The sequence below is a fragment of the Cricetulus griseus genome (genome assembly GCF_003668045.3).
Source record: "Cricetulus griseus strain 17A/GY chromosome 1 unlocalized genomic scaffold, alternate assembly CriGri-PICRH-1.0 chr1_1, whole genome shotgun sequence".
NCBI classification, from domain to species: Eukaryota; Metazoa; Chordata; class Mammalia; order Rodentia; family Cricetidae; genus Cricetulus; species Cricetulus griseus.
Genome location: NW_023276807.1, coordinates 272,820,121 through 272,847,432, shown reverse-complemented (window position 1 = coordinate 272,847,432; position 27,312 = coordinate 272,820,121). Strand labels below are relative to the sequence as shown.

Genomic DNA, 27,312 nt, shown 5'->3' with positions numbered 1-27,312 from the left:
GTGTGTATGCACATAGGTTCATGCTTGATGTATGTGTATGCCTGATAATCCAGGGTGGGGTGGGACATGCATGCCATGGGACATACACATGCAAGAGGACTCCCTGAAGTTTCTCACCATCCCCTTTTTGTGGGTTCTGGGGATTGAACCCCATCTCCATGCTAGTTCACCAAGTACTTTTACCCACTGTTCCATCTTGCCGGTCCCAGGATATATTTTTTTTTACTATTGTGCACTCTGAGCTGGTAGCACTTTTGATTGAAAAATCTCCTATGGGACATGAGAAACTTGGGTCTCTAGTGTTCTTGAGTGTATTATGTTAAATAACATCGCTTTTGCTAGACCTGTGCTGTGCCCAGAACAGTGTGCTCAAACAGCCCAGTTTCTCTTAAAGCAGTGAAATGAAGTCCTGTACCAGGAAGGGTGAAGAGAACGAACCAGCTGTAAGGTAACACTACTGGGTTTGTACAGCACTGCAGACATGATGTCATAGGTGGTGGGGTCTAGTAAGTTGCTTGTTTTGTGTCTAAGGAACATTTTGAATGTCCAAAATTTACAAATGCTAAAATATTTTTATGTAAATCTTTTCCCCCCTTCTTTTAAGGTTGCTGGTGTTGTTGGCCGAGCAGACCTCCTGTGTGCCCTGTTCTTTTTATTATCTTTCCTTGGCTACTGTCAAGCATTTAAAGAAAGTAAGTATTACATTTCCCTTTCTCATTTGCTACCTTCTTCGTATTTCTGTCCTTTGGAACAGTGTTGTAACAGATAGTGAATTAGTCTGTTCATAAAAGGTTATCATTTGAGGCGCAGGAGGTCAAAGGTTCAGACTCTTCCCCCACCAGAGTCCTGGTGAGTAGCAAAGCTGAGCGGAACTACTGAAGCACTTGTGCTAGGGATGCGGGCTCTTTTATTCCCAGCAAAAGTTGCACAATTGCACACACACTAGCTTGGGACTCTTTAAAAGAGATCACATGTGTTTATGGTCAAGCCGCCCCATCATGGTTTCCAAGGGTGGATTGAGCCAATCTCCACTCCATTGCCCCTCCTCCTTCCATGCATGTAGGCTAAACCCGAGCTCTGGTTGTGTCTATGGCTCTCTCAGACGTGCAGCTCCATTGTGACATGGGAGAAGGGGAACTCTGCCTCATGCTGGTGATTTCTACTTGGGGTAGGCATGACCATACCCCACACCCTTGTGTCATTTTTTTTAATCATGCTGAGAGACAGAAACACTGCATATCAGTTGGTACACTGGAGTCTAGGGACAAGAGAGTGGAATAGCTTCAGGTACAGAGAGTATTTCTCTTCCTGAAACCAAAGGTGATCACGGCAGAAAGGCACACCTCTATCAGTTCCTTGGGCAGGGTCTCCCCACTGTGACAGCTCATGATTGTACAATCTGGGGAGGTCGTACCTGCCCCAGTTTCCAGCAAAGCTGATAGAGATGTCGGCACCAGTCGTGTTTTCCCTAAGATTATGAATCAGGAACGGGAGGGAGTCTTCCCCCCTCACAGACATGTGTAACACAGAAAAATGTCACGGCATGTCTTAGCATTGGCAGTTCAGTCAGAATCTACAGGAACATAAGATAGGAGCTCCTCAGCATTCAGACATCTTCCCTCTAAGAAAATTAAAACTTCAGACTTGTAGATTTCTTTTCAGAAATGTCTCTCTTTAAGTCATCATTTATTAATCTTAACATAACTTTATTAAAACAACTACTCAAAAATAAGAATGGATTTGAGTCATCGGAAGTGCTTTCTGAAGAAAGTATTTATATTAAATATTAAGTATTAAATATCAATAGATTTAACTTGTTGGATGCATCATATAGAACCTCCCACTGCTTTTAAAGATTGCTCTTGTGAAGTCATAGGGAAAATCATCACAACACTAAGAATCCTGCTAATGAGTAAACTGATAAATTTGTTAGGCTTTCGGATGGACTGTTCTTTCACAGTGGTGAAAACAACTGAAGCTATTTTGTATTCCCTTCCTGGATTCTTTACTCTTTTGTGTTCCGGTTCATGAATTTGTGCATTAATATTTATATCTTGTATTCCTTTATAATCATAAAATTGCTTCTAAGGGCCACCCATACAAAAAGTAATTGGTTTATGAAGCCTTTGGGACTGGGAGTTTGGCTGAGTAGTGGATCACTTTCCCAGCATAGGCGAGGCCCTGGGTTCTATTCCTAGTGCTGAAAAGGCAAAATAAATGTGCATGGAGTCTTAGACACCGATGGTGAGGGCGAAGGCACTTCAGTGTGTGATGGTCCAGTGATACAATTTTATCATTCATGCTTTACTTACTTCAGCATGAGAAAGAGATGAGTAGGTCCTGGGTTTATAAATGTCTTCAGTAAAGTTAACCTGGACATGTTTCATGTTTGCAGATCAGTGGTAGTGGTGGCCCTGGCTCATGTGGAAACCTTCTAGGATTATGAGTAGACAATGATTTGTTTGACATTCCTGCCACAGTGACAAGAGGATGAATGTGGGAACCTTCTCAGATGCCCTCTGTCTACCTCTCGTCTGTAGCCACCTCATCTCCCTGGAATTCTGTTTACTGATTAACTTGAACTCATTTTAAGACAGCAAAGAATAGATCAGATGGAGCGCGTGGAGTCACCTCCACTTGGTCTCTGATTAACACTTTGCGGTTACTTGGTCTTTGGGAAGGATGAAGCCGTGGTTGTTGGTGTACTCATTTCGGGCCTCAGTGCCTTGATCCTGAAAGGTACTCTCAGTCTTGGATCTTTGTGTCCTTTCTACCCACTAACAGTTCAATTGCTCTGGCATGCTTGAGTGCCATAGTTACTGCAGAGTTTGAAGTCTCTGGAGTCGTCATCATTGTGCATTAATCTCACTGCTGTTTGTCTGAGCTCCTGGTGTTTTTGTCTACAGAAGGATGGAATTCTGCCTTGCATTCCCTTTTAAAGTCTAGAGAGTCATCTGTGAGGGCCTCCCAGACACTGATTAGTTTCCTTGCAGGGAAGCCTTCTCTCTCTTGAGCAGGGTGGAAGCCTGGCATTCCCCCCCCCTCACCCCCCCCACCCCATAGTCACCTAAGGACTTCACGTTGTTGCTGGAGTTTCTTTCCAGCCTGGTCCCACAACCTCGTTGTCCAAAATAAACACACAGAGACATATATTAATTTATAAACTGTTGGCCAATGGCTAGGGCTTCTCATTGGCTAGCTGTGTCTTAATTATTAACCATTTCTATTAATCTACATATTGCCACGAGGCTGTGGCTTACCCATAATCCGGCACGTTATTCCTTCGGCAGCATAGTGTCTCTTTGGGGTCTCTCTCCCCCCCTCTCTCCTCCTCCTTCCTCTCGTAGCCCCGCCTATACTTCCTGCCTGGCCATTCAGTTTTTTTTCATCAACCAACAAGAGAAATATATATACAGAAGGATGTCCCCCATCATGGTGTTCTGATGAGCAACTGCCGTCCTCCTCTGGACAGTGGCATAACCCTTTGTTGCACCAGCCACTCCTCCTTATCATACCTCAGGTTCTATCCCTCATGTACCACCAAGTGTCCCCTTGTCTCTTAACAAAGGTGCCATGTTGCCAACAACTTTTCTATATTTGTGGTTTTCTTGACCTTTTCAAACATGTCAAGAGAGTAGGATGCTCTGTTGGAGTCAGTATCCACTCCTTCGAAACATCCTTAAACACCATGTTGATCTTCAGTGTATCGTATGTATTACCTAACACCTCTTCTAAGAGGCATGCAGGGTCCATTAGCCTTCTCAGGGGAACAACAGGAAGCTCCCTCTGTGTGAAAGATGTTGGTGAAATGTGCTGTGGTCTCTGACACTGTTCAAAAGTGTCATAGGGGCTCATCAATTTAGATCATTCATTCCCTCACTAATCAATCACATTTTGAAATCATTTCTTGTAACACGCTGTGTGTCTAATGCTGGGATTACAAAACCTAGAAAGACAAAGTCCATACAAGCCCCCCCCCCGGGGGGGGGGATTTATAGTCCCATATGTCTTATATGTATATGTTTATATATACACACACATACTTCCATGTGTAAAAATACTTTTGCTTCACATGCTGGAGATCATACCTAGGGATTGACATGTGTCTGTCGAGTGTTCTGCTACTGACTTACATCCCTAGCCCCAGCCCAGTTTGTCCTGGGCTTAAAATACAACTCACATTATTTAGAGTGCCCAGGCAACTGCGTGATCCTTCACTCTTCCTCCTGAGCTGGTCCTCCCTCTCTACCTCTCTGCATGTACTCAAGAAAAGATACCTTTTTGTGGCATTTGCAGAATAGATGGGGGTGGCCATTGCACCACTAATACCTTTGACATCCTATGGGTTTTCCATCTGTCCAGTGGAACACTGCTTTTCACATTAAGAGGCATTTGGGTGTCTACCTGTCCATGTGGTCTTATTAAATGATACTAGTTTTCTTTTCCTATGACCAGATGAACACAGGCCAGGCAGTCCTTATGGCTTAATGCCATAGCATGATGTTTTGCCTGTGTTTGTAAGTACAGCAGAGAATTAAAACTCTTTTGTAGTAGAAGTACAGTTTTTATTGGAATGAAAATAATCATGCTGTTTAATGTTGAGGCTTAGTGTTTAAAGCAACCAGCTTAAAGACCTGGTCTTTGTACTTGGAGAAATTGAATATATAAAGTTAATAAAGAGGAGGTCCGGTTTTAGTTACATGTAAATTTGACATTCAAGATAGGTTTTTACGTTGGAACTGAGTTAATACTGTTTTATAAGGAACAGAAATTAAGTGCTCTGAATTTATTTTAACTAGTTAGAAGCCTCTCTGAGAGGCTATAGCTCCTTATAGGTAACCTCGTTAGCTTTCTTTATAGGCACAGTCTGTATTATTATAAAGTCTGAACAATCTTTAGCTGCCTGAGTTTATTAGGAGGCAACGCTGCTAAGCTCTGACATCCTGGCATTCTCAGAAAATGGAGGGAAGTCTACTCACTGTTGTTTCCAGGGCTCTGCCTGGTTTTCTTTTTTCTTTTCTTTCTTGTGCTTTCATCCTATAAGCTCTTTTGAACAGGATCATTTTTAAAATGAGAATGTTCTTATAAAGGCATCAAACATTTACTTTTTAAAAAGTCATTAAATGAGGTGAATTGAAGGTGCACAGGTTTTTTTTTTTTTTAATTCCCAAACTGAAAAAGTGCTATTCTCATGAGATGTTTTGTCAACACCAAAAGCTCTTTCAGAGCTTTCTATTTGAGGCTGGACACAGGGAAACCATGTACAATAAGCTTGCTAGAATGTGTGTGTGGGGGGGGGGTATCCCATTCTTCAACTAGTTTCTTAAACTAGGACGGAAAGTCTCACTCAAGTTGGGAAGAGGGATCTTCCAGAGAGGGGTGGTCTGGCTATATTGTTACAGCTCACACTTTTTCTCAGCTCAGCCAAATGCTAACAAGATCTCAGAGCTGGTTTGCTTTCCGTTCTTAAGCCATTTTTACTTTGCTGCTGTTCAGCCGGGAACCTGGGAACCCAGAGTTCTCATTCCCTTTCATTTCATTTAAGATGTTTGTTCTGTTTTGTTTTGTTTTTCTTTGACTTAGAATCATGATGCTTAAAAAAAAATAAGCCTAGCCAATTGGGTGACTCCCAGCTGTCACCTTGTACTTGGGAGGCAGAGACAGGGGGGTTATAAGTTTCAGGCCGGACTACAGCACAATATAAGAATTTGCCTTAAAAAAAAAAAACAATACAGACATCTGTTTTTAGGTCTGAGGCCATTGCCAATAGATTGTTGAGAGTGGTCTTCTATATGTATCTTTCTTCTTGTGCCTTCATTTTCCCTGGTTCCTCCCTTGTTTGAATTTCTCCACATGGTCCCCTGTCTGAGGACAGCAAGTCCGGCTCTTCTTCTATGCATGGAAGCAGGCTTGGTTGGTTCCAGCACTTGGAACACGAGTGTGATGCTCATTGTAGCTCTGGCAGCTACAGAGTTGTGACCACCTGTCGTGGTGGCGCGGTTCCCACACACACCACGATGTGCCAGTTTTGCTCGGCAGAGCTGCCAGGCAGAGGGTGGTGAAGAGGGCTGGATTGTACAATGTGCTGCTTTTGCTGAAAGGAGAGCTCCCCTCTGGAAGGAGTGCCAAGTCGGAGGCACACGCTTCATTAAATTGGTCACATCTGTTGGCACTTGTGGGTGTTAATGCTGACAAGTGTCTTTCTGCTGGCTGGAGTTTCTCCCGTCACTTCCTCAGCATTTGCCTCCACTGACCTAATGCACTGTATCCTCTTAGAGACACGGACTGAGGCAGGGGCAGAGTGAGGGAGGCTCATCTCCCACATTCTAGATCTTAAGCTGTCCGTGTTGGTTGTGCTGGGTAATTGTCCTGGAGACTGGTCTTCCTCAAGGTTGAAAGTTACAGGATGGCTACACATGGTTTTGCCCTGTTCTCCCGAAGTCTTCTGAGCTTAAAATCTAGCAATCTGGACAAAGTTGGGGTGGTGGACTCCAATAAAGTTACTTGTATACAGCTGTGTACAAGTCAGAATTACATGTCTTAGGGAGACTTTATTTCTGCACAAAGAAATAAATTAGTAAATGTAAAAGTGTTAGAGGCAACATTTGTTTCTTGAGACTTAGTTTTACTGTTTCTCACAGTTGCTACTAAGTTTAAAATGAATCCGTTTTCCCTATGCCTTTTATATTAACATAATTTTTTAAAATTAAATGGCCTCTTACATATTAGGGATACTTCCAGCCTGAAGAGGTTTGAACGCTGAATTAAAAAATGAAAAGACTTACTGCCAGGTGTTGGTGGCACACCTTTAATCCCAGCACTCGGGAGGCAGAGGCAGGTGGATCTCTGTGAGTTAGAGACAAGCCTGGTCTACAAGAGCTAGTAACAGGACAGCATCCAAAGCCACAGAGAAATCCTGTCTCAAAAAAACAAAAAACAAAAAAAACAAAAAAAAAAACAAAAACAAAAACAAAAAATGAAAAGACTTGAGTGCTAACTGTATTTGCTTACACTGAGAATCTTATTAACAATTTTTGGGGGTATGATTGCATAATTGCATAAGAAATGTGGCAATATAAAAGACTTCTAATAAACATGGACTTAAACCATTAACTCAGTATTATGTGCAAAGTGGCCTAGTGTTTCTGTCACTGTACTGAGATGTTCATACTTGGAAGGAGAATTGCTAACATTGATTGCCACAAAAACATAAAGTCTAAATTCACCTAGGTTATGTTGCCTGTTGGCCATGATTAACAGTTATAACTTTGATAAACCAAGATTAAAAGTAAATCTTAATTTAGGGGAGTTGCATGGATAAAACCGCCCTCAATGGGGTTGTCCCAGAAAATTTAAGTTTTTTTTTTCCCACCCCTGGTGGGTAAATAGAAGCTCACTAATGCTGTGTCGGTTGGCTGACTTTGGTTTATAATGCACAGATATACTCCATGTTTGTCAAGAGGACCCCCTTGACTTGAATAGTATGATTTGAGAAATTTATTTGCTTATTATTTTGAGTATGTGTCTGCTAGGTGCTTGCATACCATGCACAGAGCCCTAAGTCCAGTCCCCAGCTCCCCATGAACTAGACCTGTGATCTCAGCACTGGATGGAGGTAGAAGCTGGCGGATCAGAAATTCAGGATTATCGTCTACTACATAGTTTGATGCCAGGCTGGGATAGGAATCCCTGGCTCAAAGAAAAAGTAGTGAGATGAATTACAATCTATCAACAATAGAATTTTACATAGAATCAGTCTACAATGTGAAATATTTTTACGTTAGTTTTCCATACATTCTACAGAATCTAGGTTGGGACTAGGTTACTCTCAAGTGCCCGTTAGCTTTAATGACTTGCTTCTAGATAATAGCAGGTCTGGAGTTGCCTTTCTGCCAGCGAAGCTGTCTAGGTTAATAACTGAACATTGAAGTGTTGCCTTTGATCTGAAATTGCCACTGATTTCAGAGGCAATGCCTAATAGTAAATGGTTACTGATGCTGAAGAGACTTGAGCAGAGAAGCAGTGGCTTCACTGCATAGGTTTTGTCTGGGTGTGTTACGTCAGACGCAGAAAGGAGGATGCAGCGCAGGAGGCGGGCGAGGGGGGGGGGTTCAGGGCTTTCTCATGTTTCGATGAAGCAGGGCAGAAACAAGTGGGAGAGCAAAGGGCTTATTTCAGTTTACACTTCCACATCACGGTCCAACCTTGTAAGAAGCCAGGCCAGGCAGGAACTCGAGGCAGGAACCTGGAAGGAGGAGCTGGTGCAGAGACAGAAAAAGGTACTGCTTATTAGCTTGTTCCTCTTGTGTTAGCCTTCTTTTTCATACAACCTATGACCAGTCCAGGGATGTCCTCCTACACTGATCATTAATCAAGACAATACACAACAGACCTATAACTTCAGACCTATCTGACAGAGGCATTCTCTCAAATAAGATTCCCTCTTCCCAGATAGGTCAGGCTTGTGCCAACTTGACAAAAGCCAGCCAGCACAGGGCATGCGAGAGGTATAGTACAATCATGGAGTGACCCTAGGGAAAAAGCTCAATAAAGCCACAAGCTATTTTCTGTCTTGTTTTTATATATTCCTTTAAGTCTATGTTAGCCATCCATGAAGAGGACTGTTTTGAATTCTAGACTAGATGGCTGGGACTTGAGCCCTTCATTTTCACAAGCTCGTAGTATTTAGCTTTGTGCTAGCAGGGTGCCTTCAAGAGTCATCCTTTGCATGTTTTAATGGGGGACCTGGACCTTACTTCCTGTTACACCCCAATGGGTCGGGGAACAGACATTCATCTTCAGCATGTTATATTTAAGTAAAACACAAAGTCATTCCATTTGTCTAGGAAGATATGTAAAATGATATGGGGGTGCGCTTTTAAAATTTAGGTCTTAGAAAATCATATTATGTTTCAGTGAGAAGTATGAGGTGAGAATGCTTTGTAAGTCAAACCCATAAAAATATAAATAAAATAGAATTGGTGGTGAAAGGCAAGGCTTTGCAGTTTCAGGATGGCTATACTAACTGTATAAGTTCATTGAGATGCATAGACTTTGGGTCTGACTAATCCCACTGTATAATGGTTTTTATTTACAAGTTCTTTATATGAAGTTTTAATAACAGCATAAGTGTATTGGCAGTTATAACTGTATAGGACAGTTAGGCTTAGCGAGCAGTGGACACAATTACAATGGAATGAGGCCAGACTGCAGCCCCTCTTGCTGGGCCTGGAACATTACAAAGTCTCAAATCAGTATCCTGCTTAATATAGTAGCTTTTGGTAATGTCAGTGGTTCTAATTATGGTCTTTTGGTATTACATATGTGCAAGTCATGTGTGTAAGTAAAACCATCCTTCATTTGTTTGGTAGAACTAGATAAATATGTAATGGTTCTTACTGAAGAAGCATTGACTTCTAGGCCCACTGCCACCCAAACAGCCTGGAGCTTAAGCCATGAAATTCAGAAAGGCAAGCTTGTGCTCAGCATAAAGAATAATATTCCTAATGGACCAGAGCTTAAGTGAAATGGGATGTGTTATGAGATGCTCATGCCTGTGCTCAAGTTACTCAAGTCTAGGTCAGGTGGCCCCCTGCTGGAAGCATCCTGGAAAGGATTCTCCTTCATCCACCCAACATGTGTTGCCACTCAGTCAGTTGTGCTGCTGCTATCTGGTCAGTACAACTCTCAGCTCCTTGAAGCCAGGCAGGGTGCCGGCAATGTAGCTGAATGCACTCTTGCTGCCAAGGGTGTTGTTGTGGGTCTGTAGAGTGTCCAGAGATCTGGGGAGCATGTTAAAAGGGCCCATGCTTGCTAGCTGCCATTCTTAGGATTCCTGACTCGATAGGCCTGGATGGGTTGTAATTTTGCATTGTTAGCAATATCTAAGCTCAAGCTCCAGACCCTCAACCTGACCAGTACTGGTTTAGGCCAGCAGTTTCCCAGTAGGCATGGTTCCGCCCACCAAAGTCATTTGGCAATATCTGTAACACAGTTGGTTAGAAATGCTCTTGTTGTCTAATAATTTCCTGTGATATGCAGCTTTGTCCCCACACAACCATATGTCTAATTTTGAGGAATTCTCATTTGGGACAATAACAGAAAATCCGGTCTCTATAATATCTGAAAAGTGTCCTGATGAATTGTGGGTTATGGTTATGTAGTTTATAGGCTATGGCTCCTTCTAACTTAATAACCCCATAGGCAATCAGACAGGCAGGCCACTTGCTGTTCTAACTGCCATAAAGCAAGTGAATTGGGGAAGGGAGACTGCTGGGAGAGTTGGGGGGCGTGTGTGGCTTCACAGCTTAAGTGACATTTGACAGCTTCATAAGAAGGGTAGGATTTTGCCAGAGGCATACTAGCCCAGGGGAATGGGACAAGCAAAGCAAAGTGGGAATCTGTTGAGTTGGCTACTATGCCCAGGATTGACTATAGACCAGGGAAGTTAGAGGGTGCCAGGTGGTCACAGTAGCAAGGCCACTAATGAAAGCCATACTCACAAGGGTTACCCTTAGCCTGAAGGCAACAGCAGGTGTCGGTCCTGGCAGAAAATGCTGCTGCTCATGCATTTGTGAGCTTCCAATGGGTTCAGCTAGCTATAGGCTTCATCACCTTGAAAGGTATCTTAGCCCACATGCAGAGGGCATGAAGTTGAGATCACCTCTGGTGCACTCCAGGTCCTGGGGATTATTGGCAGGACATGAAAGACTTCCATCTTGGGGCTTTGCCAATCAGTCCTTAATAAATCATAAGACTTATATCCAGTGGGGATATGCACATGTGCACATGCACGTGCGTGCACGCACGCATACACACACACACACACACACACACACACACACACACACACACACACGCACACACACACGAGCATTTATGCTGGCTTCTGGAGTGAGCAGTTTAATGAGAACCACGGTGTACTTTAGAAACTGCACTGCTTTATTCACACATTTTATCCCAGGATAATTCACCAGCCACTACTTTTTACTATTGCACTCAAGTCCCACAGAAATCCGATCACTCTGACCTGAGGAAGTTTGCATGCAGAGTTTATCAGCTACCCCTGTGGTTTCCACACTATATCGAGTGATTTTTTTTTTTAAAGGTGCTTCCTGTTTGATCTGGTTTTTATATGTATATATGGCTAAGAACTTGGTTCTACAGTGAAAAGTATGACTTCCTCCCCTACTCTTTTTTTCTTCACTCACTAATTACTATAGTCAGTTGTCTGTACGTGTTTCTAGAGATATGTTTTTGCTTTCATGTGATTTATAACATAGTGGCAAGTCATTCCACTATAGGTTTTCCCTCTCGTTTCCTGAGATAGGTTCATTACCCCATCTTATAGATGAGGGGAGTAAAAGTAGCTCATTGGATGCTGTGTGTTAGTCATGAATGGCAGAGCAGAAGTTAGATGTGATGTCCTTGCAGTGGCACCCAGACGTGCTAACGATCAGTTCTCCCAAGAACACAGTGTTTGTTCACTTAGATGAGGACTGAGGACTTCAAAAGGGGTGGCAGGGGTGAGGCCTACCTGTGGCTCTGTCTCCTTCCAGCTGTTCAATTCTGGCCACTAGATTTTTTGTTGACCACAGACAGCAGTGGGCGTACACCTGCCACCTCAGAAAGTAGCATGGTGGCCCTTGGCCACCACCCCTGACCTCCGGGTTTCTCATCAGCTTCCATGTTGAGTGGTCTTTTGACTTGATCTTGAATGCTTAGCCCCCTTAAGGGTTGGAGCCAAACAGACCCATGACCTTTACTGGTCCAGAGTGCTAGGAAATGAAGCCATCCAGCAGTGGCCATGCACCGTTTGGTGGTAGAGTCAGAGCCATTGCACACAGAGAGGGGCAGACCCATCCTAAGCCCTCTGGTGTACAGAGCCCAGTCCTAATCCCTGGCGTAAGAGACTGGGAGATGTGTGGACATTCCAAGATCCTTTTTTTTGTGATAGCAGTGGGATCCACTGGAGTCATTTTACAATCAGACGGATTGCTTGCAGGGTCAGAGTTCTCAGTGCCACTTGTTAGAATGGTCCTATAGTAGGGATCAAGTCGGGAAGAAGAAACTTTCTCCATGGGAACTCTGGGCTCTGGCATCTCTGTGGCCAGAGCTAACTTACAATGCTTCTCAATGCTTTAAGATGGGACACGTGTCCAGTCAGAGTGCAGAAGTGCTCATTGGCCCACTAAGGGACCAAGCTCGGGTTAGTGACTCTGCTAGGTGCATGCTTGGAATTTTACTTCCTGGTGCTGGCAAGATGGGACATATTATTACGTGACAATATGTGTTGTCTGTTACTGGCAGGTAACAAGGAGAGAACACATTTCTCCACCTTCTGGGTGTTGCTGAGCATCTTTCTGGGAGCCGTAGCCATGCTGTGCAAAGAGCAAGGAATCACTGTGCTGGTAAGAGCTCAGATAGAGAACCTGTCTTTTGTACACAACCATTCTCTCCAAGAGAGACACTGTGGGCCATCCCACTCCCGTGTCCTCACGAGCCTGAGGTTTTACCCATTTCTGAGCTAACAATTTTGGCTGCCATGGTGCCAGCATTTCAGATGGGGAATTGACTGATTTTTCTGACCGTGACTGGTGAATGGTGGGAACTGACCTGTGGGAAGTTCTTGGGGAGCAGGAGTGTGCTTACTCCTTGTAGAGTGGTCCCTTAGGAAAAGATAAAGGGATGGTTTGAGTTTCCTGGGACACTCTCATACTTAGCAATCTTGTGTACAGCAAGGAACTTGTCCAGCCACCAAAACCTTCTAGGCACCCCTGGCTCTTCTCACCCAAAAGTCAACACTTGAGACAACTTGACCTGATTAAGCTCTGTCCAGGGCTCGTTTTGCTTGTGTGGTTCCAGCAAACGAACCCATGCATTGTGCCTGCTAGGCTCTGAGTCCCCAGGTTCTCTAACACTGAGCACTCAAAGCTCTTTTCCAGAAGGGGACATTTTTGCACATCCCCGGGTATATAATTTAGGTATATAAATAAGCCTACAAATCAAACATTTACTAATAGTAAGTCATAAATTTATTTTAAAGCAATTCTTGGTATATCACAGTTTTACCATCAATTAAGGGGGGTATATTTGTATGCCATGAGGTGGATGTATTGGCCTAGCAAAATCAGACCTAATGAAACACTAATTTGATACTTTAATGCTTTTGAAATGATAGTTGGAAAAGGTTAAAAGTGTCTGTTTTCCATAACTAAACCACGATGTTTCCGTAAGAGCAGAGAACTCAGTCTGCAGAGATACTGTAATTCATGGCATGCAGTAGTCTAGAATCTGAGCCAGGGCGTTTCAGACTTAGTGTGATGCAATGGGGTGCCCAGTGCTGGCAGATCCCAGGCTTCAGTGACGTTGCACAGTGGGCCCTGGTTGAGGGCCTCCACAAACACACTGGATTCATTATGTGTTTTGATTTTGAATTAATTTTGGGTTGTTTTGTATTCAGAAACTTTTTGTCATTGCCAGGTTTTTGTTGTTGTTGTTTTTGTTTGTTTGAGGGTTAATTATGCAGCCTCACATGGGATCATGACCCTCAGTTTAAGAAGCCTTGACCAAGTTATCTAGTATTTGAAGAGCTGTAGAGAGTGAGTGAGACGGCTCAGCGGGTAAAGGTGGCTGCTGCCAAGCCTGATGACCTTGAGTTTGATCCTGGGGACCCACATGGTGGAAGGAGAGAACTGACTTTTGCAAGTTATCCTCTGACCTACACACATATACCATGGGCTGCATGCCCTTCTATCCCCCAAAAAAATTTCTTAGAAGGCTCCTTCTATGCAGGATGTGTCTCATTACACATTTTACAAATCCAAGAATTGAAGTTTCTGTGTATATACATGCCACTTGGATCATCTTCACTGTTTTTAAATCATGGGGTACATTTCATTTAGCAAAATGTAAGAAAAGCCATGTCTGTAGAGCAAATTCTCAGTGAGTCTATTATTGGGAGAGAAAACCAGTTATTAAATGACACCTCATAAGGATGCTAGTGGGCTGTGCTGAGTGTATTATTCTGTGACCAGGCTCAACTGCCAATGCTTAGCAAGCAAGACAGGGCTGCCTAAGCAGGCAGGCATACCACTTCTCATTCTGATATGAATAGAAACTGGGATTAAGTCTGAGGAACAGAGACACATTAAAAAGCTCACTTCCCCCTCCTCCCATATAGCCTTTCTTGGAAAGCTTAGAAACTAAGGCTGTGTGAGCCAAGAAATGAAAAGCAAAATGTGGTTGTTTAGTGGCAGCACAGGAATTGGTTGGGAGAGAAAGGGCTGTCAGAATGTGGGGTTTGATACCAGTCAAAGCAAAGATCAGTGGTTTTATCAAGCTCTGTCTGTAAGACAAAGGTAAGCAAGTGAGGGTATAATGGAGAATTACTATGTAAAGATACGTCTGGAGCTAGAGATGGTTCAGCGATTAAAAGTACTTCTTTCCCAGCACGTGTATCTGGCACCTCACGACTGCCGGCTTTAGTTTCAAGGGAACCTCTGTGGGCACCAGGCATGGGTGGTACATATACACACATGTAGGCAAATACTATACACATAAAATAAGCAAATAAGGTGTGTGGTTTTGTTGTTTTTTTATTGGGGAGGGTTGTTTTTGGTTTGGTTTTGGGTTTTTTGAGACAGGATTTCTCTGTGTAGCCTTGGGTATCCTGGAACTCTCTCTGTAGACCAAGCTGGCCTTGAGCTCAGAGGTCCGGAGTTCTGGAATTGTGCCACCACCACCCGGCAGTTTTGTTTTTGTAAGATACCTAAGTCTCCGCCCAGCCGCCTGAGTTCTGCCTGCCGAGGTAGGGCCCCAATTAATGCACAGAGACTTATATTAGGTACAAATGCTGCTTGGCCAATGACTAGGACTCTCATCTGTTAGCTCAGTATTAATTATCATAAATCTATATATTTTATAAGACTTATCGGACGCCTTCCATTGGCGTCCTCATCCCGGGATCACAGGGTGACTCTGGAGGAAGAGAGGGCCCACTTCCTTCTTCCCTTGTTTATGTATGAGTCTCCCTGCTATGTCATTTCCTGCCTGGATCATTACTTCTTTACTACATTTCCCAGAATGCTTTTTGACTCCTAGTCCCATCTAACTTGCTGCCTCATTGGACAACAGTACTTTATTCAACAATCAATAAGATGAACATATACAGAAGTACATAACCCATCAGTCGCATGTCTGGGCTTACAGACTTAAGTTCCAAATTAGCCTGGGCTGTAGCATGAGTTCCTGCCTTCAGTTGTTTTTCTCAACCTTGTCTCTGTGGTTATTTTAATAAGCCAGCTGATTCTTGTGGCAGAGGCATTTGCCAGCATCCTCACCTGTAGCCAGCAGAAGCCAATGAGTATCCCTCAGATATCCTAAAGTGCCTGTGGAGGTTGCTAGGCACTCCTGTGACAGAGACATCCTAGTGAAGACTGCCACTCTGAAACCTGATAGTAATATCAAATGTGGCCTGAGGACCAGTAGAATCCATAGCAACAGCAGCATCCCAGAGCTGGTTAGTCCAGGATCTCTACCCCGTCCTCAAACCCTCGAGTAAAAATCCCACTTAGCTAGGTCTGCAGGTTGCCCCAGAATTTACTAACACCTTAGAATTGCTGAAGGTCAGGTTGAATGTAAATAAACTCTGAGCATTTTGATGCTGCTGCCTCTAACTTGGATGGAGAAGTAAGTGCCAGTCTTGCATTTGGCTCAGCCTTCCTGATCACACGCCTCTGTTACCCCTCAGTGGCAGCCCCACAGCTCCGGGCAAAGAAGTAAACGGTGTGAGAAGGTAGTAGCGGCAGACAGGGTGTTCCTGTCTTCTGGAAAACAGTTTACAGTCAAGCAGAGATGGTCTTCTGTGACCCGTGATGACTGTGTGTCACATGAGTGAATAAAATTAGTGTTCTTTGAATTGTTTAACCCAGCAGTGGCCTGTGGATTGGATAATTAGTGACTTCCAGCATTGGTGGGAGAGGGTTGAGCAGCAATGTCATCCTTGCTCTGAAAACCACAAATTACCACTGGCTTCTGATGATTTCTGATCTTCTTTGCCACAAAACCCCATATTAAAAAAAGCCCAGTCATGCAAGGGCAGCTTTCACCAGACACATGTGGATATTCTGACCCCATTATGCAGATTGGGCAGGGGATTCCAGTAGATATTGCCTTCTGAAGTCATCCATAGATTAAAGACTAGACCCAAGGCATAAGCATACTTTGAATAGCTGTCAAAGCAGCCTGGCCATCGTGATGTCATGGGAGTCACTGGTGTAGGTAGAGCCATGGGAGCCACCCAGTGTTTTCATACAAGTCATTTGTTGTTCACTTAACAATAGTGAGTGGTTCTGCACAGTGTCTAAGGAGGCTTGCTTGTGCACACGTTAGCATCTTTCATCTTCAGGGTCCAGAGTTGCTCTAGAAGCTGTGTCACAGCCAGAAGGAAGGGGACACAAAGAGAAGAGAGTCCAGCTTTTAAACCAAAGCTCCAGAAGAGCAGTTCACGTCTTCCTAAGCTCCATATGCCACCTGACCTGTCGTTGGAGACTTGGGGATGTAATCCAGCCCTGTGCCCAGGGAGCAGGAAACACTAGTGAACAATTGGAGCTCTCCTTCAGAGAGCCATGTGTCTGTCCTGTTCACCAGGCCTCAGTCAGCCAGGTGGAGTCTGTGTACAAGGCTGGGTTGGTGAGATGTTCTCCTCTTATACTTAATAATTGCCCAGGTACCTGACCACTCACAGTTATAGACAAGGAGGGAGGGAGCAAAGAATTCTGGGGAACTTCTCATAGGAGCTTGTGCTCCTAAGTGTAGGTAGGCCATGGCATCATTCCTGCCAGAGTCTCACTAGGTTATCACTGGTGGAGATAGGTTCATAGATTAGGTTCATCCAGACATGTTCTTCTTAAATTCCTGGGAGTTTGTCCATGGTCATCTTCAGATTTCTTGTGTGGGTTAAATAATGAAAATGTGACTGTAATTTCTGCCCCATCAGAGCCACGCTCTCTGGACTAACTGAGATTTTGATTCTTAGGGCTTGAATGCTGTGTTCGATATCCTGGTGATAGGAAAATTCAACATTCTGGAAACTGTCCAGAAGGTACTACATAAGAACAAGTCATTAGAGGTGAGTTACATGCTTTTATCTCGAGCCCAGACATGGAAAATGTCAAGTACCAGACCATTCACAATGCTGTTTTCCAAGTATTTCTTGTGATTTGAATATGAAAGTAGGCAGCTTTTTAATGAACCGTGCCAAATGGTTTAGGTGAAATAATCATACTTGGGGTTGGTATATTTAATTTTGTAGTGCTGGGGATTAAACCCAGTGCCTGCATGATTCTAGGCGAGTGCCCTATGGTTAACCTGTATCTCCAGCCCTTTTTTTTTTTTTTCCTACCTTTTATTTTAAACCTGTTTTACTATGTTTCCTAGGCTAGACTTGAACTCTGTATAGCCTCCAGGCAGACCATACAGACCAAAGTGTTCATACTCCTGTCTCAGCCTCCTAAATACTTGGTACCACATGCTGTGCTTTATTTGAAAGTTTTCAATAGCAGGAGCTTTGTGATGTCCTTTCAGAACATTGGCGCGCTCAGGAATGGAGGCCTCCTCTTCCGAATGACCCTGCTCACCCTTGGAGGGACCAGCATGCTTTATGTACGCTGGAAAATCATGGGTACGGGTCCACCAGCATTTACCGAGGTGGACAATCCAGCCTCCTTTGCAGACAGCGTGTTGGTTAGGGTAAGTAATGAACCTGGACTTCTTTTCAATTATTTTCTTTCCCTATTGTCTGTAGATTAGTGGTTCTCAATCTATGGGTCTCAACCCCTTTGGGGATGGAACAACCCTTTCACAGGGGTCACATTAACAGATATCCTACATATCAGATATTTACATTATGATTCATAACAATAGCAAAATTATAGTTATGAAGTAGCAACGAAAATAATTTTATGGTTGAGGATCACCACAACATGGAGAACTGCATTTAAAGGTTGCAGTGTTACAAAGGTTAAGTACCACTGCTGTAGATCCTTCATCCTTCCCCATCTTCGTCCCCACCCTCCAACACATTCCCAATAAATCCTGTTCTAACAAGATAAAGCCAACTTTTTATTATGCTGTTGGGAAAGATGTGTGTTGGGTCTTTATATAGTTATCTCTGGGTGTCCATGGGGAATTAGTGTCAAGAGCCCCCCCCCCCCAATTCTAAAAACCAGGAGTGCTGGAGTCTCTTTGTTAAGGTAAGAGTATTTACGTATAACCTATAGTCATCTCCTGTATGCTTAGAACTGTCCCCAGCTTTTACACTATAGCTGACACAGTGCCTGCTCTCTGTTCTTATGGTTCAGGGACTCACTCAGTGCTCAGCAATTTTAAACTTTGGAGTTTTGAAACTTTCTGAATTGTTTTCCCTTCCAAACATTTTCAGTCTGTGGTTAAATTCTAGGTTTGTGGAATCTGTGGCTGTAGGCCCACAGAGAAGAGAGGACCAACCACGATTGCTTTCATGAAAAAAAAAGAAGGGAAGGCGCCTCTGCTGTGATGATGCCCATCATACTAACCTGCTTTCTGACCCCGTTTCTGTTGCTTCGGGAAACTGATATAGCTGAGATAGGACACGGTGTAACAGCACAATGCCATTGCAGAAGTCTGACAGTGTCAAGGTTATTCACTTAAGTCTTCATGTTCTTCTAACGATCTCAAGCCAGACTCCTAGCTGTGCACTTTACAGAGAGAAACCAAGAGGATACTCAGTGCTGAGCTCCATTTTTGCATTGTTAGGCTCCCCTGTTGACACCTGGGCCAGCCTCACATTGACTGTGTCAGAGACATTAGGTTATACTATGTAAATGATCCCTAGCCTGGTTGAAAATAGGACACCTGCATTGCCTGACCCAGTGGCTTGGCTGTATTTTTAAAGTATTAAAATTTGGATGCATTTAATAAATTACAGGTTACAGTCCTATGCTCAGAATACAAATGGGCAGCATTTCATTTTTACACAACTGCTCCCTGGAACAGGAGCTTGTGAATGCCTCAGAAGAAGTGAAGTTAGGATATGTGTGTTCTTTCAAGTTCAGGATCAAGTAAGTGTTTGTTTTTCTTTTGACTGACAGGCCATAAACTATAATTACTACTATTCATTGAATGCCTGGCTGCTGCTGTGTCCCTGGTGGCTGTGTTTTGATTGGTCAATGGGCTGCATCCCTCTCATTAAGTCAGTTGGTGACTGGAGGGTAATTGCTCTAGCAGCACTTTGGCTCTGCCTAATTGGCCTAATGTTCCAAGCCCTGTGCTCTGAAGATGGCTGCAAAAGAAGGTAAGAGGCATCGTGGAATTTTAACTTCTACCCGGAAGCATTTTGCTAAACCCTGTGCCCATCACTTTTAACAGCTCTGTGCATAGGATGGCTAAGGACATTTCTTCTGAATATATGGCTACTACAAGGTGGGAATCCATGGCTGGCTTCAACTAGTAGGAGGGAAGTTGGAGGAGAGGTAGACATGGCTGCCATGTGCGCCCCCCCCCCAGTAGCACTTGGAGATCTCGCTGTAGGAGGCAAAGGGTAATTTATGGTCAGAACAGAGAGTGTAATTGACGTGTGCTGGGTCCATTATTTCACAGTTCTCCTTCCAAGAAACCCTTGCAAATTCTGTGTTGGTCCTTTCTGTGTTTGTTGTATGGCACAAAATAGGCTGCTGCCCCAAAAGAGATACCAGACTTTTTCAGCAGATAAAAAGATCTTTTGGAAAGGGTTATTGAAGAAATAATTGGAGAAAACAGACAGATGCTGTGAAAATAAAAGCTGTTTAAGATGATTTCCACAAAGCCTAAATGCAAGATATTAAATGAGCAGTTTCACAAAGTAAATGAATGCCTACTTATGTGTTTAAATTGGTTGACGAGCCTCAAGAGGAACAAGCTTCAGTCTCCATCATTCACAGTTCATACATGTGAAATAGAATTTAAAAAAAAACACTGTAGGGCACAGGGTCCCAGAAGGAGCCACCAAATGTGACCTCATTTCTTCATTTACACCTTTGTGTCATATAAGACAGAGAGACATATAGAATACTCTGCCAATGCTAGATATGCTTCATGGAATACTGTGTTTGTGCTTTGCTGGTTGTGACATAGTAACAACAACAACAACAAGAGATGGTACTTGTTTCTTTAAATTTTTACAAAGTTTAATCTATTTCTGTATTCTGGTTGGGGGGGGTGGTCACATTAAAAACTACATGGATTTATTGGGGACCAGTGTTCACTAAGCGAAGAATAGATTAAATGTAATCTTTCTGACTTGATACAAACATATGATTTGGATGTTTTTCCTACGTACCGGCTGCTGAGTACCTTGCTCGGTGCTGTCAGCTAACTCCCTCTACTGATGCCTTTTTCCCTGCTAGTATCTTTTCTAAATTGATGGCAGGAAACAAAGAACAGTCTTGATTGTGAATTATGTCAAGTAAGAAGATTTCCTTGAAAAGTCTAGGCTAGCTGTTTACATAAATACTTTTCATCTTCCAGAATCCTGACTCTGGGTCTGGGGTTTCTTGTGATTCCCTTCCTTCCTGCAAGCAACTTGTTTTTCCGAGTGGGCTTCGTGGTCGCAGAGCGTGTCCTCTACCTCCCCAGCGCTGGCTACTGCATGCTGCTGACCTTCGGCTTTGGAGCCCTAAGCAGACACACTAAGAAAAAGGTACCACAGGGCTGGGGAGATGGCTCAGTGAGTAAGGGGTTTGACTCACAGCCCTGATGTAAACTGCTTGGCATGGCTTTGCACTCCTGTAGCCGCAAGCTTGAGAGCTCCCAGACAGGCATCCCTGGGAACTCACTGTCCACCAGCCCAGCAGAAGTAGCCAGCTTCAGGCTCTGTGCATGACCCTGTCTTGAAGAAGTAAGGTGAAGAGTAGTGAAGGAAGACACTTGGTATCTTCTTGTGACATCTACATGGTCACAGGCAGATGCTCGGGCCTTCGTACCCATGGGTGTGCACCACACATGCGTACACGGAACATAAAAAATGAAAAGAAAAAAGAAAAATGTGCCAACCCAGAATGCTGCCACCAGGAACCATAGCCACCACATGTGGCTTACTGATGACATCTGCCAACTCTGTCCAGAGACCAGTTGCTGCCATTGTGCTGGGAATTCTACTCATCAATGCTCTGAGGTGTGTGATCCGAAGTGGGGAGTGGCGGAGCGAAGACCGGCTCTTTCGGAGTGCCCTGTCGGTGTGTCCCCTCAATGCTAAGGTACCTTGCCCACCAGAGTCCTCCTCAGAACACTTCCCTGGAAGACGTAAGTCCTCCAGAGAGTAAGAACATTAACCGTGGAGCAAAAACTGGTGTTATCCATCATCAAATATTTGTTTTGTTTTAACTATTTTATTTCAGTGAGTTTGTTGTGATTCATTATTCTTAACTAAAAGAAATTATTGTCTTCTAAAGAAATCATTAAAATCGCATGGTATTAATAGACAGATTTATTTAAAGTAGTGTCCATCCTCCAGTCCCTCGTCACCTCACTTTGAGGAGACTGGGAGTGGGGCAATGTCTCGTCTCCAGGCTGGGGCTGCATACAGCTCCCATCCTAACCTTTCGGAGCACACCTTACAGAATCCACACTGGGGATGGAGCTGGCCTCCTTCAAGCTGAAGGTGGCCATTCATGTGATTAGGCTTGGAAGTTAAAGTAGATGGCTGCACACCAGCTCATACACATATCACCCTGAGTTCTCTGCTTGGTGATGCCTCTTGCCAGATTAGATAAACATGGATGTATGTGCTTTTAAAATTGGCAGTGTTTCTGTTGGAGAGATCTAGGAGAAATCTTGTATTTTTTGGTTAAATATAAGCTTTTTACTTACCCAGCTGTGCAGACTCTCAGTGTTCTTTTTTTGTAAGGAATAAAGCCTGCCTGCTAGGTTTTTTTGTGGCAGCCGCAGGAATGATGATGACACCATAGCAGAGTGCTCAACACATAGTAGGCACTCTGGGAATATTAGATTTTTAGATTTCATGTTCATTTGGCTCCACTGAACGGTAAGAAGAGAATTCTGTTTGCTGAAGTTGGGCTAAGGCTTTAGGGTAGGAGTCTCCTGTTAGTATACAGACTGTTGTGTCATACTGACAGCTGTCTTAGCTCATTTGATTGGAATTGCCTAGAATGTGTGAATGGACCCTGAATGGGGGAAGTTTTCTCAGGTTCTCAGTTCTACATTCTATATTAAGGAAAGCAGCCATTTCAGGCAACATTATATAAATAAAGCTAATGAGTACTTCACATCTTGCTGTGACCCGCCCCCCCCCAAAGTGAAGACAGGTCCCTAAAAGCTGTGACTCCTTGCTTGTCCTTTTTCTTTCCCTCTGTCACTCATGTTTTATAGTTAAGAGTCTTAGAGAAAGTGACTTACTTCAAGCTTTTGCCTTTGTTTTGCTGAGCAACCACTATCTTTGGTAAATGAACTTTAGTAGCAGTTTAACTTCATAGATGTAAGACTCCCTTTACATTTACTTTCCTGCGTGGGCTGCACTAATTTCTCGTTCTGTTTATATAGTTCCTCACTGTGGGGAACTCCAGTCTCTACACAAGGCGTTACAATTAATCCCATTATCCTCCTAATAAGGACTTAGATAGAGTGCATTGCTTTCTTTCTTTTCTCAGATGGGAGAAACTGAGGCATAGAAGGGGCAGCTGGGAACTATTTAGGTTAGTAATTTGAGTGGCTGTGTAGAGACCCAGCATAGTGCTTTGCTGTGCCCAGGTGACCTTAGTAAGCAAGGGACATGGGGATATAATTGCTCTCTTGTCCTTAAAGTCTTCTCAGCATGCAAATTCAGCCGTAACAGACTGGAAAACTGAGAGTACATATGTGGACATCACATCACGGGTATGTGTGTGTCTCTCTTTTTAACTAGGGTTTGCATAAAGACCTCAGCTTCAAGCCAGTGTCATGGTATTCATTCTTTTCTCAATGCCATTTAATGTAAGCAACATAGTATAGCTGGAGTTACCTTTTTGCCTGGCTCTGCAGCTGATTAGCCCCAGATAAACACACAAAGACTTACATTAATTATAAAACTGTTGGCCAGTGGCTTGGGCTTCTTACTGGCTAGTTCTGTCTTAATTACTAACCCATTTCTATTAATCTAAGTATTTCCACGTGGTCTTATCTTACTGGAGAAGGGTCCCGACCTGTTACTCCTTCCTCTGCTGTGTGGTGTCTCCCTGAAGCCTCTCTCTGCGTCCTCTCCCCAGCATTTTCCTCATGTGGTAGCTCAGCCTATACCTCCTGCCTTGCTACTGGACAGTCAGTGTTTTATTCATCAACCAGTAAGAGAAACGTATATACAGAAGGACATTCCCCATCAAGATAGAGTTTCTGCTCTGTTTTAAATGTCCCATTATACACTCATGTGTCGAACCGTCTTCCTCTTATGCTCCCTTTGGAGATTGCTGTGTCCTATCAGTCCTTTTCCAGAGGATTTGTTTTCTGCGCTGGTCTCCACTCAATAGCCTCCAAATATTAAGTAAGCAGTTGGCACTTGGCTATTGTTCAGACCCAGGTTTATAAACTGAGACTTTTTTTTTTTTTTTTACTTGGAGAGCTTGAGCTACTGGTATAGGTAGTACTGGTCCCTGGCCTGCATCGAAATTACCCACAGTGCCTTGCATGTGGTAAGTGCCTAATATCAGTTATTGAACTGGGCCAAATGGAAGGAAACTGTGTTCTTCAAGCCTACTGTGTGTGAGATTCCAAGTACTGGATTTATTGGCAGTCGTTTTAGCTTTTAAGGCTTAAACATATGCTGCATTTAATATCAACCCCATGATACAGATCTAAATTATTTTAACAATGAAAGAAAGGAACCCTATACTACCCCAAGGTATTGCCTTAAGGGTGATTACTGAATTTTTCTGTGTTTAAACATTTTAGGTTTAGCAACCTTCAACGTCGGCAGAGTATTTTAAACAGCCAGTTTCTAATGCAAAAGTATTGAAAGTGCCCTTCATTGTGGGTGCTGTTACTTCTTTCCGCATGTGTATGTCATTTGGTGGCAGTGGCTGTTTTAATCTGACTTCCTTGTCTCAGCAAAAGAGGTACAAAGGCTGGAGGGAAAGTTGGATAAATGGCCTCTTGAAGTCTTTTATATACCACGGCAACATAAATAACTCATTTTTAAACACTACCAACAGTAGCCTGGTCATCAGGTCCATTTTCTGCATCACTTGGCCCAATCTGGACAGCTGTTTTCTTTCCACAGACTTCCCTGCTGAATCCGTAGAGTAAGAATATCATCTTAATTTTGGACTGCCTTCTAGGCCTGAATCTGATTCCTAGCTCATTCTGTTTTAAATAACTGCTACCCAGCTTTTCACAGTGGCCTGTCCTCTCCCCTGGGATTCTGGCCTGGCATTGTGAGTGTCTGGCAGAACCCTGGCCATGCTGCAGAGGGCAGCTGAACTCTTTTGAGGGCAGCTTATGGAGAGAACAAAGAGAAACAGCAAGAGCTGTGGGAGAAGAGGCCAGAGCCAGGCCCACATCTGAGTACAAGCTGTATTTGTGTCCTGATGACCAGGAGGACATTCCTCTTGGTGGCACCCTCTAGCCTGCTGTTCTTCCGTGCCTGGAATGGGATGAGGCCACAAATAACTATGGCCTGCTCGGGCAATAGTGTTTACTGAACCACTTCCGAGCTGTAGTGTCAGAATGAAAATACCTATGAATGGACAGTATTGTGATCCAGGAAGTTTCTGTGTGCATGCTTGCACGTGTGTGTGTGTGTGTGTGTGTGTGTGTGTGTGTGTGTGTGTGAGAGAGAGAGAGAGAGAGAGAGAGAGAGAGAGAGAGAGAGAGAGAGAGAGAGACAGAGAGAGACGAGAGAGAGACAGAGAGAAGAGAGAGAGAGAGAGGTCGTGTGTGTGTGTGTGTGTGTGTGTGTGAGAGAGAGAGAGAGAGAGACAGAGAGAGACAGAGAGACAAAGAGACAGAGAGAGGACATGTGTGTGTGTGTGTGTATGGAAGTACGTGTGTGTGTGTGTGATGTGGGTGTGTGGAGGGCTATGTGTGTGTGTGTGTGAGGGTATGTGTGGTGAGGAAGGTGGCACTTAGGTGTATTACATCAACATTTCTCTGCTTTGGATTTCCTTCATTGTACCAGGTAAATACAAATGTAGCTATCTTGAAATTGCTTCCTGAAAGCAATCTATAAAACATGTGCTTATAGAATTGCACACAGCCCTGAACCCTTCCGGAAATCCAAGCATATCCGGCAGTGCTGTAGCTGGGTTTTGAGACTGACAGTGCAGGAGGGGTTCATTTTCAGAGCCCAGTGCTCCACCTGCTTGAATGCTGTTTGAGGATCCATACACTTGCTTGGGTCACCGCTTCGTAAAGCCTGAGACCATGAGCCCGAAGCAACAGAGATTAGTTCTAAAGGCTGGACATCCAAGATGAATGTTGTCAGCAGGGCTGCTTTCTGTGCAGGCCTCTCCAGCTGTGAGTCCTCGTGTGGGTGTTTTGGTGCATAGCCTTCTTCATCTCTGTCTGTATCCAGTCAGGTTAGATTGGGGCTCCCGGTGTAACCTCACTTCTTATTACACCTTAAAGGCCAGGACGCCACAGTCTTGGGCCTCATTGTCTGAATACTACTATCTGTGACATATAGCAGAAGACGGTAGTGGACATCAAAGAGGAAGAGCAGACAGTGTGGTGAGGCATCCAAGTGGCCTACAACAGTCAGCCATCTTCACCCAGCACCTGGGAAGCAGGTGTACTGTGGTAAAAACTGGACTTAGGAACCCGGGTTCAGGTTCAGCCTCACGGTTGCTAATAATGCCAAAGTGGTTTATCAGCTCTGAAGGGGAGCAGCTCCCTCAGCTCAGAGCCTCTGTGGGGGGAAGATATTGGCAGGGAACATGTCAAATCTTGGTGGCCCTCTGTATGATGTGATAACTATGGTCTGCCATTCACCCTGAGTCTTCTCCTCTAAACAGATATGTGGCATCCCCTCCTGGGATTACCACTGACTTTTATGGTCCTGAGAAGAGCTTTTGATTGTCAGTAGAGACCTCTGATGATGTTCTCAGGGCCAAAGCCATCCTGTTTGCCAAATCCAGGTCCCAGCTCCCTTTTTTTGTTTGTTTGTTTTTGTTTTGTTTTAATGGTGTTTTTGAGATAAGGTCTCAAGTAGCCCTGACTGGCTTTGAACTTTCTATATAGCCAATGATGACGGTAAACTGATCCTTCTGCCTCTACTTTGCAGGTGCTAGCATTGCAGGCATGCACCACCACACCTGACATTTCTCTGTAATGTAATCAGAGCCCATGCCTAACTGAGAAAATATTCTGTATCGGCCCCCACCCCAGGTGTCCTCATTCTAAGATGGTTAAGAATTTCTCATTTATTTTTGACTATGAGTCCTGTTTCTTTGATCTTCTTTACAAATGGCTTCTTTACTCATTGATAATTATCTCATATTCTCTCTCATTATTTTTTATTGTTGTTTGTTGTTTGTTTTGGTTTTTCAAGACTGGGTTTCTCTGCATAGCTCTTGCTGTCCTGGAGCTCGCTTCATAGACCAGGCTGGCCTCAAACTCACAGACATCTATCTGCCTCTAGCTCCTGAGTGCTGGCATTAAAGGCATGCACCACCACTGCCTGGCTTCTCTTTCATTCTTAATGAACATAAAACTCCCATTATAAAAATTAACCTTTTCAAGGCCAGCAAGATGAGTTGTTAGGTAAAGGTGTTTGCTGATGAAGATGTGAGAGTGTGGCTGCACACTGCTGGAGTAAACCAGAAGTGACCTTCTCTGATGGGAACGCAGGACACAAAACCACACCCTCTGTCTTGTCATATGATACCTTCCTCTGCATTCTGAGTTATCGCCAGGGACACCCCCACATCCCTTAGTCTTCACAGCCTCTCTCTTAAACTGAGCAAAATACATTTCTGTATTAAAAATTAGCATCCTGTGGCATTCCGTTATACCAAAGGTAAGCAGGAAGACAGGGCTGGCTTACATCAGGACAGAGAAGAGATGTGGAGACAAGGAAGTTCAGTGGTGTGTGAACAGCAGCACAGAGGTATCTGGTCACCAGCCAACACCCAAACACAGACCAGGCTGGAAGAGCTCCTCCTCCCTCAGACTTGGACTTGAGAACTGAGACTAGCAGTGCTGTGTGAACCCCAATTGGTGACATCTTGTCATGACAGCTTCAGGGCACTGACCTTGCTCTCAAGCCGTGCTTCAACAACTTGCTGTTGCCTTGCTGTTCCTGCCCTCGGC

The 27,312-nt window shown here is 43.9% G+C and overlaps 1 protein-coding gene across 4 annotated transcripts in view; it reads left to right on the top strand.

Annotated features, from left to right (window-relative positions):
* Tmtc4 (transmembrane O-mannosyltransferase targeting cadherins 4) overlaps window positions 1–27,312 on the top strand; it is a 59,633-nt gene that overhangs the window by 14,711 nt on the left and 17,610 nt on the right. For 3 of the 4 annotated variants that reach the window (XM_027388937.2, XM_027388939.2, XM_027388938.2), the window contains exons 5-11: window positions 605–692; window positions 12,310–12,410; window positions 17,039–17,131; window positions 17,587–17,751; window positions 19,131–19,333; window positions 20,545–20,716; window positions 21,141–21,272. In XM_027388937.2, coding sequence (XP_027244738.1) covers window positions 605–692; window positions 12,310–12,410; window positions 17,039–17,131; window positions 17,587–17,751; window positions 19,131–19,333; window positions 20,545–20,716; window positions 21,141–21,272 — 954 coding nt within the window. The remainder of the gene's footprint in view (window positions 1–604; window positions 693–12,309; window positions 12,411–17,038; window positions 17,132–17,586; window positions 17,752–19,130; window positions 19,334–20,544; window positions 20,717–21,140; window positions 21,273–27,312) is intronic. The other variant, XM_027388940.2, reaches the window with a different exon arrangement.